This window comes from Urtica dioica, chromosome 11 (genome assembly GCF_054948205.1).
Source record: "Urtica dioica subsp. dioica isolate 48M chromosome 11, U.dioica_male_clone48M_v1_H2, whole genome shotgun sequence".
In the NCBI taxonomy this organism is placed as follows: domain Eukaryota; kingdom Viridiplantae; phylum Streptophyta; class Magnoliopsida; order Rosales; family Urticaceae; genus Urtica; species Urtica dioica.
The window spans coordinates 4,466,845-4,484,671 of NC_142766.1; the positions used below are offsets into that span (position 1 = coordinate 4,466,845).

Consider the following 17,827-nt stretch of genomic DNA (forward strand, 5'->3'; position numbering starts at 1 on the left):
ATCCGATGAATACTTAATTGTGACATAAATTCCTCTGGATTATTACCTTTAAATTTAAACTTTTAAAAATTTGAATTCCATGAGCTTACTATGAGTTTTATGAATTAGGATGAATTCTGATTGAAAAAAAAGGGATTGAAAGAATTTATTAAGTTTAGTGGAGAATTTTTGTTCAGAAACGTGTCAAAAAAGTATTCTGTTTACAACTATCAAATTTAATTATAATTTTTTTTAGTTACCAAGTTAGAAAATGAAATTTCGACCAAGGTTTGTTTGGTCGGTCCAGGCCAGGCCCATGAAAACACATAGCCGTCACGGCAAGTCTGGTGGGAAAGCGCGGGTGAGGGAGACCATCGCATGGCTTGGATTTTAGTTTATTTTATAAACGTTTGAGTTGGAAAATGGATCACGTTTTTCAAATCCCAATAAAGAAAAAAGCCAATCACGTCACTCATCTCATCTCGTTCTCATCCCATACTCTCTCTATACCATTTTTCCTTATAAATACTCCCACTATGTTCCACGTTCGTTCGTTTGGGTCGTCCCATCAATCCATTATATCAAATTAAAATAAGAAGACCAAAGATAGATTAATATCTTCATCATCATCAGACAATCACGACGCCGAGTTCTCCTTGTTCTCGATCTAATCCAGAAATGGGAGGGATCGATTTGGAATCGATATCGGAGGCAACATCGGGTGCGATCGGGTCTCTGCTGAGCACCACGATTCTGTACCCTCTCGACACCTGCAAGACCAAATACCAAGCCGAGGCTCGAGCCGATGGTCACCGAAAATACAGGTCCTTCCTAACAATTGCTTTCCAATTTCTCTTTCTCTACTTAGTGGAGGATTATGTGATCGCGTGATTAGGATTTTTTTGGTCTCTGTTTGGCGCTTTTTTTTTTTTTTTTTTTTTTTTTTTTTTTTTTTTTTGTGGATTCGTAGAAGAGGCTTTAGATTTACGTTACTAACTCCGTCTCTTGGTGTTCTGTTATTTGATTTAAGGTTTCTAGACATGTTTAGTTTAGTTTTCTCATGCCTTGTTTGCATTGCTCACATTTAAGGTGGGTTTCTAAGATGTCATCTCATTTTTTTTATTTTATATATAGATATATCGAAGAAACTCAAGTAAATAAATAAAATAGAAAAAAGAAGAAAGAAAGTGGAAAGCTTTCGTTAGGCGAAAGCCAAAATACAAACTAGGTAGCGGTTGAGCAGTATCAGATTGCATGGGTCAGAGAATAAGATAATTAGAGGGCGATCCTTGGTGATTGAAAGTACGCAAATAAATTGGTGTTTTTAGTTTGGATTGTTGTTCCTTTTATGTGACTCTGTGGAGGCGTGGCGTTGTGTAGGAATCTTTCGGATGTGTTATGGGAAGCGGTATCGACGGGGCAAGTAATTTCTCTGTACCAAGGACTAGGGACGAAGAACTTGCAGTCTTTTGTGGCACAGTTCATCTACTTTTATGGCTACAGCTACTTCAAAAGGCTGTATCTCGAAAGAAGCGGAAACAGAAAGATCGGAACCAAAGCAAACCTTATCATAGCCGCCGCTGCTGGGGCTTGTACTGCCATTGTCACACAGGTTTACTTCTCTCTCTCTCTCTCTCTCTCTCATTCATTCTATCGGAGTGATTGTTTGAAACGCTTTGTTAGCTTTGTGAATTGTGAGCCATTTGAAACTTTTGAGCTTTTGGTAAATGGTCAGTGTTTCCCAATTGATAGGCTGTGACCTCAAATGACTTGTGCACTGTAATGTGGAAAATGTTGGCTTATCTACTGAAAGGATTTCCGAATTTGGCTAATTTTTTATTTAATAATTATTATTAGAAGAATCACAGACGTTTTTTGAGGGTATGTGTTGACTCATGAATTGGTGTGTACAACTCCGTGTAGCCACTCGATACAGCTTCCTCAAGGATGCAGACAACTGCTTTTGGCAAGTCGAAGAGTCTATGGAAGACACTTACGGAGGGCTCTTGGAGCAATGCATTTGATGGGCTCGGAATCTCTCTGTTGCTCACCTCAAACCCTGCAATTCAGGTGCTTTACTAAATTCTAAAAAAAAAAGATTAAGAATAATCTATCCAAAGAAGTAAAGTTCAAGACTATTTGTTATAATATTGACCCATGTTACGTTTTTCCAGTATACCGTGTTTGATCAGTTAAAGCAAAGACTTCTGAGGGAAAAGTTGGAAAAACGAGACAAAGACTCGTCTCCGGAGGCACTTTCTGCCTTTTCAGCTTTTGTCGTCGGTGCAGTCTCGAAGAGTATCGCCACATTCCTGACATACCCAGCGATCAGGTTTGTACATTTTTATAATATTAATATATATATATATATATATATATATATATATATATATTTTCATTGAGAGGTCTGTATATAATTACAGCGACAAGCTTGGACATAGCAATAAAAATATACCCTGATTACAGGTGCAAAGTCATGATCCAAGCTGCAGACCCAGATGATGATGAAGAGGGTCCCACAAAAATCCCGCGAAAGCCGCGAAAAACATTATCTGGGGTTTTCCACTCTATTTGGAAATCAGAAGGCATACTCGGGTTTTTCAAGGGTCTGCACGCTCAGATCTTGAAAACGGTTCTGAGCTCGGCGCTGCTTTTGATGATCAAGGAAAAAATAACCAAAACTACGTGGGTCCTTATACTCGCGATCAGGAGATCTTTGTTGCTCAGTCGGGGTAGATTGAAAAACGCTTAAGTGCTCTTCTGGTTCCAACCGGGAATATGCGTGAGCGCTGTAAATGGGCTCTAGCTTTGTTCATCGAGTTCGGATAAGGTTTTAAGGGAGAGAAATATCTGTGATGAATGATCTTTTGCCAAGTGCCTTTTTTTACAGGTTCAGCATGGAGGGCATGGGAAATTATGGTACTACTGGTCTGGAGAACTTGTTATGTTAAAGAACACAGATTGAATAGGTTTTGTTGAATTATTGCTCCATGTTGGTTTGAGATAAAATAAAATATTTTCTTTTTGTATTACTGTCTCCAAAATGTTGAATTTTGATTACAGATTTGCCTCGACTTTTGGGGACATTAGGCTAAAACTATTTACTTTCAGTGGTAAAATAAAACAATTAAGTAACTTTGCTGGTTCGCTTCAGTTTACTATAAATGAAATAAATTATTTACTTTCATGCTCTTGATCACAGTCTACATAAAACCTTCTATACAGATTAATCTCAATCTATATTCAGGTCTGACCTGGACCGTACCCTTAAAGAAATATTTCTTCTCGAGTTGGCCGGGCCGAATCTGGAATACAACCGAGCCGAATGAAGGTCACTGCAATTGTCACACTCACAGTGGTGGGGTGGCTCAATGAATGAAATGGCGGTACGATTAACTACCACTAAGATCATCATAAACTCGGATGATCAAGGAAATCCTTTGGCTGTGACACATATAATCTTTCTTGATGCGTATAACTCTTAGTTTGTGCCAAGATGTTCTCCCTTACCCGTCGTTCTGGTGCTTGAATTTCTTCTAATCCTCTTTATTACTTTTTAGTGTGAGAAACATTCACACTTCTCGCCTATCAAAGCTCTTCTCACTTTCTAAAAGAACTTGACTTCCACAAAGATTGATAGAAAGATGCTGTTTGCCGTTAATATATATATATATATATATATATATATATATATATATGTGTGTGTGTGTGTGTATATATATATTAGTTTTTGTTAGACAAGTCGAAGGAAACCAGTATTAACAAATGTGCTTGTGATTAAGTTACAACCTAAGACCTCTCTCGACCTAGTATCAGATTGCCATGGAAAATTCCAAATGTTAAAAACTAGTCTCCAAGTCTGCAACGTAAGTTTAGACAAGCCTTGCAGCCAAAAAGGATCCGACATTGCGCTGCCATATTCTCTGTTCATCTCTGCCTAATGGCCGAGAGAGAACTTTGGACCATTTGTGCCATGGTCCGAGGACGACCAGTTCTTTTGCCAAAGATAAAATCTGTGGTGATCTCGCAGAGTGAAACCACAGTAAACTATTGTTATACACCTTATTCTCCAAACTAGTCTGGCAATGTGCTTCAAAGGTGTAACCCGTAAACTAGCCTGGCAATATTTGTTTTTCTTGCTTCGCTCTTCTTAACTTCGCAAGTAAAATATAAAGAGGAAGGCTAGGGAGATATTTAAGACACTGACTAGTATTGACAAGATAATTGGAAGTATAAAAGTCACTAGTTTCATACTTTCATCGCTGAAAGTTATTTGTTTATTATTATTATTTTTTGGTCTAGGTAAATTACTTTTAGTTGAAGCATACTCAGAAAACCTGGATATACAAATAAAATAACAAAACTGTGCATCCAAATTTACCAATGTGGAAACAAAAGCCAGTCTTCGATAGAAGTTTTTTTAGAGAAATACTCGAAAGCCCTGTGATGATATATACAACAAACAGACATCAAACCTCATATATTAGAATAAACTTAGAGTAAAACAACCATGAAGAGTATTCACTCGCTCTCTTTGCTTTCACGACTTCAATTGCCTCTGCCTTATCTATGGCTCCAAGCCCTCTTCAGGAGATCTGTATCTCAACAAAGAACAAACGACCCTCAAAACTCTTGTAAATTATACACACTTTTCGTCTTTGTAGTCAGCAGTCCTTTTGTTTGTTTTCTTGCGATCAGTGTTTGTAAATGGCTCCAAAATGCAAACTTTATATTCACAAAGAAAAATGCCATGATTAATCTATACCGAATTAGGAACTTACGTAACACCCATTGCTTCAAATCAACTTAAGAGAAGGTATGTAAATGTAGAATTTAAGAGAGAGAGAGAGAGAGAGAGAGAGAGAGAGAGAGAGAGAGAGAGTTTTGATTATGTGAATATTCTACTTTATATGAATGATGAATTTACAAGTATATATAGAGAAACAAGAAAAGACAAGGAAGTAAATGAGAACATTCCCAACTAATTGTATCCGGAATGACAAAGAAATAAATATACACAATTTCTGACATTATGGTTCCAATGTCGATGATGATGATTTCGAGGTTGAGTTGAACTTCAACACTCCCCCTCAAGTTTGATGGTAAATATTGAGAAGATCAAGTTTGGTACACCGCTCGGAGAAACTAGCTCGATGGAGAGACTTTGTTAGAATATCTGCCACTTGATGTCGAGTCGGAATGTGCTCCATTGTAATGATTTTTTACTCTATCTTCTCACTGATGAAGTGTCGATCGATCTCGATATGCTTCGTCCGGTCATGATGAACTGGATTCTTTGCAATGCTTATGGCAGCTTGGTTGTCACACATGAGCTTAATAGGACATTCGAACTCGATCTCGAGATCGTCCATTATCCGTTTCAACCACAATCCTTCACACACTCAATTTGCAAAAGACCTTAATTCGGCTTCTGCACTACTTCGAGCAATAATGGTTTGTTCTTTGCTTCGCCAGGCGACGAGATTACCCAAAACACAGGTACACATGCCAGATGTAGATCTTCGATCTGAGGCATATCCTGCCCATTCAGCATTTGTGAAGACTTCGATACCTCGATTACTTATTTTCTTGAACCAAAGACATGTTCCTGGGGCAGACTTGGGGTATTGGAGGATTCTCATGACGGCTTCCATGTGGGGATTTGAGGGGTTGTTCATGAATATGCTTACCATACTCACTGAGAATCCGATGTCGGGTCTGATGTGTGTGAGATAGATGAGTTTACCCACAAGCTGCTAGAATCATTCTTCGCTGCGGCTATCTTAGTGGTGCAGGTTGTGAGCTTCACATTTGGATCCATCGGAGTATCAACTGTTTCGCTATTTAGCATACCTATTTCTTTGAGGAGATCTAGTGTGTATTTCCGCTGAGACACAGAGATACCTTTCTCAGACCGAGCGACCTGCATGCCTAGAAAGTATCCCAAATTTTCAAGATCCTTGACTTCGAACTCGGATGACAAGGTCTGCTTCAATCTCGCAATTTCTTCGAGATCTTTTCTTGTTATGACTATGTCGTCAACATATACAATGAGGATCAAGTGTTTGCCTTGAGCAGAGAGTTTTGAGAAAAGTATAGGATCTGCTTTGTTTTTTGAATAGTTGCATTGTTTAGGCACGTGAGTGAACTTTCCAAACCAAGTTTGAGGAGACTGCTTTAGTCCGTGTAGGTACTTCTTCAGTTTGCAGACTTTATTGGCATCTTGATTGTTTTTGAAACCTGGTGAAATTTGCATATAGACTTATTCTTCGATTTCACCATTTAGGAAAGCATTCTTCACATCGAGTTTGAGAAGTGGCCAATCAAAGTTGGCCGCTAGAGATAGAAGAATTATGATGGTGTTGAACTTAGCCACTGGTGCGAAGGTTTCTTGATAATCAAAGCCATACGCCTGAGTATACCCTTTAGCAATAAGATGAGCTTTGAACCTCTCCACGTTGCTGTCCGGATTGTGTTTGAAGGTGAACAATCAACTGCACCCGATAGTTAATTTTCCTGGTGGCAGCTCAGTGATCTCGCGTATATCATTTTGTTCGAAAACTTGGGATTTATGCGTGAGTCAGCTCGTGATTCTGGAATCCGAAGAGCTTCTTTGATGGACCGTGATTCTGGTCTATTTTCATCACATAGGTTTGACAGCTTGCTGAGAGATTTACGTAGTACACATAATCTTCAATCTTGTACGGGCTACATGATCGAGCAGGTTTTCTCAAGGAAATAGGTAAGTCTGAGGGAGACGAGATATCACCTTGTTCACTATTTTTGATGTCCAAAACTGGAAAGACTGCATGGATGCGAGCTTATGCCGGACTTTGGGTGGTTTAGATCACAAGGGGCTTCCGAGCTGGAGTTTGAGGGTTTCGAGCTCAGGGAACTGGACCCGGGAGCAGTGTTTGGTAAGTTCGAAAGGGATTGAGGTAAGTTCGACATACTGGACATAGGAGGAGTGTTTGGAAGGTTCAGAAGTGTTTGAGACGAGCTTGGAACCAAACTATCGTCTGGATTGATGAAAAGCCAATTTGGGGAGTCCTTGTTGTTGCTCTCCCCCTGACGACCAAAACTGGCGAAGTAAGGACTCAGTTCGTCGAAGGTTACATCCATGCATACTATGAATTTTCTAGATGTGGGTTCATAGCCCTTCTAAGTTGTTGAATTGTCGAGGAAGACACATTTCGATAATTTTGGCTCGAATTTTCCTTGATTGTATGTGTGATTGAATACAGAATAACTAAACACTTTTGGTGGGAGAATGGATATGAGACGTATTTGAGGAAATTTTTCAAGGAGAACGCAAGCTAGAATTATGAAGTTAAAGACCCGAGACGACATTCGATTAATGAAGTAGGTGGCTGTGAGGACTGCTTCTCCCCAGAAGTGGGATGGGTACATTTAAGGAGAACATGATAGCTCGCGCTACCTCGAGAAGATGTCGATTTTTCCGCTCAGCTACCCCATTTTGTTGAGGAGTATGAACACACGAGCTGGAGTGAACTATGCCTTGGGTTTTGAAGAAAAGATCGATCTCCGAGTTGAAATAATCTTGAGCATTGTCGGTGTGAATGATTTGAATGGAGGTGTCGAACTGAGTTTGAATGGTTTTGTGAAAGGGTTTGAATAGTTGGGCTGTTTTTGACTTGTGTTTCATCATGTATACCCAACTTAGTCTCGTATGGTTGTCAACAAAGAGTACAAATCTTCGAGCTCCAGTAATGTTTGGAATTTTAGAGGGTCCCCAGATACCATTGTGTATTGTAGCAAAATGACGGGATGGTTTATATGGATTGAGAGAATACGAGCTACGAGTATGTTGGTGAACTCACATATATCAAACTGAATAGAATTAAATTTTTATTTAGAAATAGAGAAGGAAATATTCTTTTGAGATACATGAAACTTGGATGTCCTAATCTAAGATGGTTGAGTATGATTTCTCTGTGTGGAGGTGGAGACTGGGCCATTTGACATAACTGGGTCACATTGGATGGCTCGAGGATGTAGAGTCCGACACTTAGTTCGGCATGACCAATCTGTCTCACCAAATCTTGTTCCTAAAACACATATGAACATTCATAAAAAATAGTTCATCTCCAGCTTCTTGAACTCTTCATCTCTTAAGCCCAACACTGTGATATTAATATCACGTTCTTTCTTTGTGACATTTCAAATTTTCCTTATTACGTTTTCAGCTTTATTCATATGTTGTATTTGAAATATTCCTACATCAATGAGAAATTTTGAGGAACATCATACTCAAAAATCATTTTAGACACTCTCGGAAATTATTTCTAATTTAGGAAGGTCTCGTTTCGAGTCAAACTTTCTATTTTAAGAAAGTTGACTCAAGATAAAAAGGTCAACATTTAAATTTTGATACGATCTCATGTCATGAGATATTTAATTTCATGTTTCATGAATCAATTTCATTAAATCACTTTTAGATTATTTATTATTGAATTTATTTAAGAATGTGACACATTTTTTTTTTATATATTGTGACACAATTACAACTTCTAGCAATGGTACACTTTTCAAACAACCTTGTGGCATCAAAAGCCAAATTGTTTGACTTATTCCTCTTGGTGTAGCCGTGCAAGATGTTTCTAGTAGGACAAAATTTGTTGTCATGAAAGTTGCCCTAATTGGTTGTTGTGTAAGAAACCTTTTGGTGGTGATAAGTTTGTCCCTTCCAATAGTTTGATAAGAACAACTTTATCTCATGCATGATCATGCATAGAACCTAGAATATGACATCCTTTTAGTGTATGGATGTGTAAGGATTTTTGGTGTGTTTCAATAAGGAAATAAAATAAAAAATAGAAGAGTGGGAGGGGTAGACATGCACGGTTTGTCCAAGCCATATAGCACCCAATATTTTCCTATAAATAGACCCCAAGACACTCTCTCATTTCATCCCAAATTTTCAAAGTTTAGAGAGAAAAAAAAGTGAGTTAGAGTGGAGAGAGAGACAAATCATAGAATAGAGAATTCATTAGATTTTCTTCTAGAGATCAAGGTGAAGATTAATTCTTGTCCTTTCTTCAAATCCAAGAGGTTAGCATTTTTCTCGTCTTAATTCTTTATAATTATAGTTCCTTAGTATGTTTTAGTTCTAGTTTTATTCCCATGTTCCCATCCAACCCTAGAAACTAGAACCTTACAATGCATGCATGAAATGTTTTATTTTTCTTCAAATCCGCCTTTTAATTTATGTAACTTTGGTAATTAGTTTTTATCACTTCTAAATACTCAAATTGTTTATGGAATATACCAAAACGAAGCTACATATGTCTTCTTTTGTAGTATGTCTTTATATGTATTTTATGTGTTTTATTTCGTTCATAAAAATCCTCTAAATGCACACTGCTAGGGAGATATCCTTAGGACCCGAGAAGTGATGTCATGCTATGGAGTATATTTTAAACATGTTGTTTTAATAGTTTTACTTTAAAAATATTTTTTGTAATATATATATCACGTGTTTTAAATGTTTCAAAAAGAAATTTCAGAAAATAAAGTTTTAAAGAGTTCGAACGAGTACTTTCAATTTTGTGTCCCGAAACTAGATTCTCATCCGGACAGATTCGTTTAATGAACTTAAAAATAATTCTGGGAATGTTTTACAGATTATTAAGTTATGTTTAATATGTCATTTTAAAGGTACGGATGTTATTGTTGTTTTGCAAAAAGAATCACCGAATTCCGAGTCACGAGCTATCCGTAATTAACAAAAGTGTAACTATAGGTCATCCTGAAAATAATTTTTTTTCCAGCAACGTTTTTACAAACTTTCAAATTATATTTTCGATATGCATCATGTTTTCCCGAGTCTTAGATCGTTCTTAGAGCTTTAATATTCTTATAGGTCTTTTATCCCTTAAGCTTGGTTTGGTAAGAATAGATTATAGAAGCTCATAAGTTATTTTCCTATAGGTTCGAGAAAGAGTCGGATTCCTAGCTCGAGTGCTAAGTATCTTGAAACCGAGAGGTGAGTTCATCTCACTACAATGCGAATTAGTTCAAAATAATATTATGTGCAAGTATTATTTAATTTTATGGATGTTTATTATTTTATTTCTATATGCATGTTAGATCACATGATTATGTTTCCAAGTTTATCTTATCATATCTGTGAATTATGTTTAATATGTATTAAAGTATTTTTATCTAAGAATTTCCAAGTATGCTTTAGACTTATTTTATTTCATGAACTTTACCATGCAAATGATTTAATAAGTATGCAAGTGAGAACACTAAGTAGGTGACGTATCGGCCTACGCCAGAGTAGGTTCTTGCGACCCACCTCGTAGATGTTTATGTCTCGATAAGGTGAGTCGTACATGTTCAGGAAGGGCGGAATCGATGTTTGGCCGCATGTTTTCCATAAGCCTTAGTGCGCACGATACGATACGATCACTAGGGGTCCCCAAAAATCATGAATCAAGTAACAAGACATGTATCACGTTGATAATAAGATTTAATAAAACTTTATAATGTTTATTTATTATTACGTAGAAAAATGTTTTGTGAGTTTTTTTTCATGAATTTTACTGAGCTTTAGCTCACATGTTTGTATATGTTTTTCTTCGTTCGCATTGTAGGACACGTGCAAGGTAAATGACTTTGAGTTGTGATCGTGGTGGCGACAAGAGTAAAGGGTGGAGATGGATACCGCTACGCTAATTGAAACGTTTTTCCGCTGCCAAGTTATTATGATAATTGTGTTAAGCATGTTCCTTTCTATTTATAACATCTTGAAGACAAATAAATATTTTAGTTTCGAATAAATAATTTTTTGTACTTATTCATATTATTATACTCTAGAGTTAAAGTTTTTAGTTAAGAATAAATAATTGTTTCAGTTCTAGTTGTTTTAAAAAAAAAATATTGAGAAGTATGTAATGAAATTCAAGCTTCTAAAATCGGATAACGACTCTAAAAAAAAAAAATCGGGTCGTTACATTCTTGGCTTGAGCATAGTCGATCCTTAACCCATTTATCTGTTCATTTTGGGCCTTGAGATTGAGTTTCAATTGATCCGTCCCTTCTTCGCGAGTCATTGCCTCTTTCTTGAGTCTCTCTATCTCTACCGCGAAATCCGCCTACTTGGATTCAACCGTCTCCTTCTTGAGCCTCTCAATCTCCGCTGCAAACACTGCCTGCTTGGATTCAGCCACTTCAAACTTCTCAATGAGCTCTGGCACGCGCTTATATTTCTCCGTATGCTTCTGCTCGTGTTTGAGCCGGAGAAGGTTGATTTCAACAAAATACTGAAAATACCAAGACCAGTAAAAAATCAAAGTTTATGATCCGACACAGCACAAGAAACGAAGATATATTACCCTAGAATTAGCCACGTGAGCTCGCTAGTATTGCTCGTTCTTTGTTAGCTCCCTGATTAGGGCTAGTCTCACTATGGGCTTGTTGATTTGACGGTTGAGGGCGGATGACACCTTGAAATCCTCATACAAGGGCCGATGACCCTTATAGTAAAATTTTATAGCCCGTGCAGAGAGCCCGTTTAGGCGACTTGTCCCTCCCTATCTTTATCTGAGCCCCGAGGCTTCTTCAATGAGCTCCCAAAAGCTTGAGCTTTCGATGGCCTGTTCAGCCTGCTGGTCGGGGCCTTTGAGTTCGGAGACTGCACACCCTTCTCTTTTGGACGGAGTGCACTTTTTGCGCCCTTGGGCGTCACGATCGTAGGGGGCCGCTCTGAGCCCTCATTTCCTCGAGGAGGGACTTTCCTTCCTTGACCTCCTATTACTCGTCATCCTCTCCAATCCTCTTCTTCTTCCGACCCTCCTTTTCGGGCACGGAGGAGGTCGTGATATTGGGATCCGGATGGATAACTATGTGAACGATCACCACCTTGGGTTCCTCGGGCACGGGCATGATGACCGGCACTCGGATCATGAGCTCGGAGCCCGATTTTCTCTTTCCTTTGGCCGCTCTAGCTTCGGCCTCTTTCCTCGCTATCCAGCCTTATGCTCGCACCATAGTTTCTTCTTCTTCTACTCCTTTTCCTGGATCTTTGTCTTCTTCCTCTCCTTCTTACCCTCCTTGTTCTGGTCTTTGTCTTGACGTTCGACCCGGGCACACAAGTCCTCAACAACTGAGAAAACGTGGGAGTAAGTAGTCATATCGCAAAGTTAAAGCATAATGAAGAAGTTAATTCGAGCTTGTTACCTGGGATCTCCAAGCCGAGAAAAGCACGATCGAATCTAGTTGACGTAAATTTAGACCAATTCACAGAACCCCTTCAGAGTTTTTTTTTTATTTTGTCTTCGAACTTGTCGTCTGGACAAATGGACTTGAGTCCGGCTGCACAAGAATGATGAGAATGAGAGCCTACAAATCATAAAAATAACAAATATTTAGCGATATAGGCCACAAAAAACATAAACATTTGCATTTTAGACAACGTTTTGTAAATTTTTCGTAAATAGATGTTTCGTAACTAGCTAAAAATATGAGGTAACCAACGTTATTTACACATTGTTACTAGAAATTTACTGTGCCTAAATAGATTTACGTGGTTATATACCAAAAATTAATGAAACATTGGCTATTTAGAAATTTTTAACGTTTCATATAGCTAGATAGCCACTGGACCCTAAGAATAAAGCTAATAAGAGTGGATCTGAACTAAGTCCATCCCGCTTCTTCAGACCACACCGAGCGAATCAAGTGAGTAAATCGACCCACTGAATGCTTTGAGATATTGAAGTAAAAGTATCTCTCTGCCCACTTGTAATCCTGGGCCGGGATCCCAACGATCACTGATCGATTTGGCTTCCACGAGAGGTAAGAAAATCCGAGATGACGTGAAGTTTTCTTGGTCGTGACCAATCGAATCATATCGACAAGACTCAAACTAACGCCCTCTTATGTGGCCAGCGTAAGCAGCCCGTACACTATTCGAAAGAATATCGGTGCGAGCTGGGGAATGGCTAATTCCACTTGCGCGATAAAACCAATAAGAAGAGCGGAAGGTGAACCCTAAGCCCACATTTCTCGAAGAATATTTCATAAACAGAAAGGTGCCCAGGTTTACGGTCTCAACCATGTCAATGAGGGTAGGTAAGATCAGTTATCTCTTCGGCGGAACATGAAATCTGCGTCTAATAGGCTCTAAGTCCGACGAACGGAGCTGGAAGGGAAGGCATTCATTGAGAGAAACACCATGAGAGTGTTCGATTCCACGATCCCTCACCCTCTTCGTCAGACTCGACGTAGAAGCTATCGAAATGTAGAAACAGATTTTTGGTAAGAACATAATTGCGTGCATAAAAAGTAAAACCCAAAAATCAGAAGAAAGAAATAGAATATTAAAATGCTACAATACGAACACCAGCAACGATGAATTTCTAAAAAAAAAATTTGGGAACCCTACCAGAGCAAGAAAATCGCATGGAGAAGATAAGAGAGTGAGAAACAGAAAAATACCTTTTGCACTCATGCGAAGTCAAATAAATATGAGGAGAAACTCACGTCTTTTTTTTATTTATTTATATAGACACAGAAGCTCAACAAACTAGTATTTAATGCGTTGTTAAATCATATCATATCGAACCCAATATTTTATTCAAAAAATCGCTTGATCTTCTCGAAGAAAATCATTACGGTTCTAAAATAAAATATTGCATTCCCAATAAAGTGCGTTCCACATGGCACAACATAGCATTATACATGGACTCGGCGTTTCAGAGAGATCGCTTTAAAGTGAGCTCGTTCGAATTTTTGAAACTAGGTACATTGAACCGTCTTTTAGTTTATCCACGTACGGAATAAACTAGGGGAGTGACTGCTGATGTTGGGCTTCATACTCCATCGATAAACAAGCGTGTGAGCCCACTATAGCCGTAATTGAGCCCAGGCCCAAGAAATCAATTCATTTTGAGAATTAGATCGACTTTGGTCAGCTCGATGCGCGTATTCATGGACTGACCCTCAAATTGGGGTATGCCAGCTTGCTCAGTCAAATGGCGTAACTGCCTCGCACAAGACTAGGCATCTAGCGACAAGTGTCCCTTTGGATAATAACGAGCTCCCTCATCCGACTTATGACGTGCCTCGAGAAGACCGGAGCTCGCCAACTGCTTCCTCGAATATATATATATATATATATATATATATGATTAATACGCCTTTTTAAAGCACGTTTTGGTAAATTAGTGTTATTATTATTATCATTTGCAATTGTATTGATAACAAGCCCATTCAATAAAAATCCTAGAGCTATCATTTGATCTTCGTTTCTTTCCTGTTTACGTATTAGCATTCATTGTTTCATAATTGAATTTAATCTCATTATGGAATTCTGAGGCACATCTCAAATAAATCTAAATCGACAATTTCAACCACGAAGTAGTCGAGACTGTTTATGGTGTGATTCTTCACGTCAACAATAATATTTTATCATTTAACATCATTGAGTATATTAAAAAAAATGAATAGAACATCGTAAATGTTTATTTATAAACCAGACATGATAAGTTAAATCAAAGTACTGAACTTCATATTAGTCAACGTTTGACGATATATTTACAATTTATAAAATATTATTAATATCTATTTGGTGTTTTTTTATAATATAATAAATATAAGATATATCAATTAAATGATTTTCTATATTTTAATTATAATAATTTTAATTTATTTCTATAAATAATAAAGTAGTGTAACTAGAAATTCAAATAATTTGTACTCGACTTCTTTGAAAGATTTGGTAAAATACCCATTAATCCAAATCAACTACATAAAATGTACGAATACATCATTTTACATGTTGCCTTATTAAAAACAGAAAAAATACAAAAATACAAAACAAATTATAATAGGCGTCATTAGTATAAATTATATTATTTCACATGTTGTCTTTGTTTAATTTTGTTTATTATTTTTAATTTGCACTTAAAACGTGTATAAATGTCTTATATTTCGGTAGAGAGGAAGTGAATCTTTTCGTGAACATGAACAAATTTCCGCCCACAACTAGATGACGATAAATATATGTATCTCACTCGAACTTTTTAATACTTTAATGCATATTTTTCTATGATTATAGGACGACCTCGATTGTAATAATGTACTTTTTCTCCATGATATTTTGTACCCATGACATCAAGTACAACTTTTGAGAAATGCGTAGATAGATCTTTTTGTTTTTAATTCTAAGCTGAAATGGTTATGTCTAACCTCATTTGGTGTCAATATTCATACATCGGAGAGCGTCCAATTTGTAATTAAAGTCTATTTTGATACCGAACCAATACCACAACCAATATGTAGAAGTCGTCTAAGTCGTTCGCGATCATAATAGTTATGTACAATCTAATTAATTTTGTAGATACTATGTAGTCCTATGAGAAAAAGGACATGAATATCGATTTTAAGATCGAACTAACTAATTTTGTATTTATAGAAATAGTAATTTTACTCATATTTTGGAGAATTCTGTCCTTATGATTATGGTAATTTTCTTACATTTTGTTACGGGATAAATTAGTCAGACACCGAGCAGGGTAGTCGGACTCCCGAGCAGCGAGAAGAATCCAGCACCGAGCTCAGGTTAAGTAAACCCAAAGGTCATCCATTGAAAAGGAACGAACCGTTCATAAGTCAAGAACGAAACCCACCGATCAGAACTTCGGAGAGAAGAGAAGAACGTGGGTCAAAGACTAGTCAAAACCAAAAGAAAACATGTTTCAAACCCTCAAACGCACACCTTGACGGTTCAGGAACCATACGAAAAGTAATAACCGTCCACCTCAGCGAGAGGGAAGAGGCAGTTACCTAAAACCGTCCAGAACGTGGGATTGATCACCCCACGTTCCCCAGAATAACCATCAGAGACCCGACCACGAGGCTACACCAGACGAGTATAAATAGAGGCCGCGGCACAGAACTAAGCAGGAGTTTTTTTACTTACTTTCGTTCACTTAGAACCTCTAGAAAACATTGCTCTCTTGTATTAGATTCGTCTGTATAAAGAGAAAGTCTTACCTAAATCGTCTCTGTACTCGGAGTCACTGTACTCGGAGTCTGTGTACTTTCGTAAGATATTGTTGTACTAATTTTACAGGTCAACAGTTGGCGCTAGAAGGAGGGGGCAGCTGAAGAATATGGCTAGCTCATCCACCCCGATCACTGTCCCCAACCAGGAGACGGAGATAGAACATCACAATCGCACTTTGCCTCTCACCCTGGAGGAAATAGCTGAACTTCTCCCGGAACCTAGTCTCGAAGAACAATTCAGACAGAAGAGAAGGCTGCAAGAAAATAAAGTCACACTGCGAAGCGCAGTAGTGATCCCAGATGAAGAACCCTCACACCGATCAGGGAAAGAACCCGTCGGGCAGGATCCGCAGGTTAAGAAATCTCGGAAACATGCTAAAGATCGGTATGAGAGGATGGAAGATGATTCTGAATCCGAGAAAGAGCAGTCCAGTCAGGAAAAGATTCCTGATCGGTACCAGCCCACTATGGACAGAGGTCATTCAAACACTTTCAGAAATAGCATGGTAAGCTCGGAAACTGAAGACAGCGCGAGCACCAACAAAACAAATTTTAGATGATTGGAGCGTCGAATCGAAGAAGTGGCCCTAGGTCAGAAGGAGTCTATCCCGAAGGTTGGAGAAGCTGTCTCCCCTTTCACAGCACGCGTGTTAGAACACCCGCTGCCTGATCGTTTCAGGATGCCGAGCATCCCAGTATACGATGGAAAGACCGACCCGGGAGACCATCTAGACACCTTTTCTTCTTGGATTCTGTTGCAAGGGGCCGGACCAGAAGTTATGTGCAGAGCATTCTCTATCACTTTAACTGGCTCAGCCAAAAGGTGGTATAGAAAGCTAAAGCCAAACTCCATAGGGTCCTGGAAGCAGTTATCCAGAAAATTCATGGAACAGTTTGTCGGCTCCAGCTCAGGGAAAACTCCCAAAGAAAGGCTGCTAGTTCTGAGACAAGCCCATGATGAATCTCTAAAAGATTTTATTAATCGCTACTCGGAACAAGCTCTTCAAGTTGACGATATGAACGAAGACTTTAAGCTCTTCGGGATCTCCTCCGGCGTCCGAACAGAATCAGAATTCTGGTGGTCACTTCAGAAGACTAGTCCAAGGGATTACAACGATTTTCTGAAGAGAGCTCAGAAGTATATCAACGCGGAGGAAGCAAGGCTGGCGGCAAGAAAAGCAAAGCCACCAAAGAGCTACCGAGAAGAGCACATGGAACGAAATTCCGAGGATAACCGCCCACCGAAGAAAAACCGGTCAAGAGCAGGACCTCTGAAGCCTTTTTCCAGTAAGTTTGATAAATATCATAAGCTCAATGCCCCGATAGAGGAGATATTTAGTCTTACACAGGACAAAGAAGATTTCCCTAAACCAAGACCGATCAAGAAAGATATCTCAAGGAGAGATAAAACAAAATATTGTGCTTTCCACGCGGACATCGGTCATCGCACTGCTGACTGCTTCAACCTCAAAGAAGCTATAGAAGCTCTAATCCGAAGAGGAGCGTTGAAGAAGTTCAAGGCTGAACAAGGGGATCAAGAGGGACAGATAGGTGAGGCGTATGCTGAAATCTCATTCAAAGTCGGAGGACCACATGTGGGAGGAACTTCAAGGAGCGCTCAAAAGAGCTATGTAAGAGAGGCCTACGCGGGACCCCGACAAATCTTGTTTACAGCCGAACAAAGGCCTAATAAGATAGCCAAGCCTAGCTCGGAGCCTATCACCTTTACAGCAGAAGATGCTCGGTGGGTGATGTTTCCTCACAACGATCCACTAGTCATATCAGCTTTTATCGGAAACAGGAATGTACACCG

The 17,827-nt window shown here is 38.6% G+C and overlaps 1 protein-coding gene across 1 annotated transcript; it reads left to right on the plus strand.

Annotated features, from left to right (window-relative positions):
- Positions 1–458: 458 nt before the first annotated feature.
- Positions 459–3,172, plus strand: LOC149380767 (peroxisomal adenine nucleotide carrier 1-like). The gene is made up of 5 exons (XM_089601098.1): positions 459–803; positions 1,360–1,591; positions 1,903–2,049; positions 2,154–2,311; positions 2,446–3,172. The coding sequence occupies exons 1-5, from the start codon at positions 658–660 to the stop codon at positions 2,729–2,731; spliced, it is 969 nt and encodes a 322-aa protein (XP_089457224.1). The 5' UTR covers positions 459–657; the 3' UTR covers positions 2,732–3,172.
- Positions 3,173–17,827: the final 14,655 nt, after the last annotated feature.

Bases quoted from the DNA above. Each gene is read 5' to 3' on its own strand.
- LOC149380767 (XM_089601098.1), top strand. From the start codon at position 658: ATGGGAGGGATCGATTTGGAATCGATATCGGAGGCAACATCGGGTGCG. The intron at 1,592-1,902 runs GTTTACTTCTCT...AACTCCGTGTAG, and splicing joins GTACTGCCATTGTCACACAG to CCACTCGATACAGCTTCCTC. The intron at 2,312-2,445 runs GTTTGTACATTT...CCCTGATTACAG, and splicing joins CTGACATACCCAGCGATCAG to GTGCAAAGTCATGATCCAAG.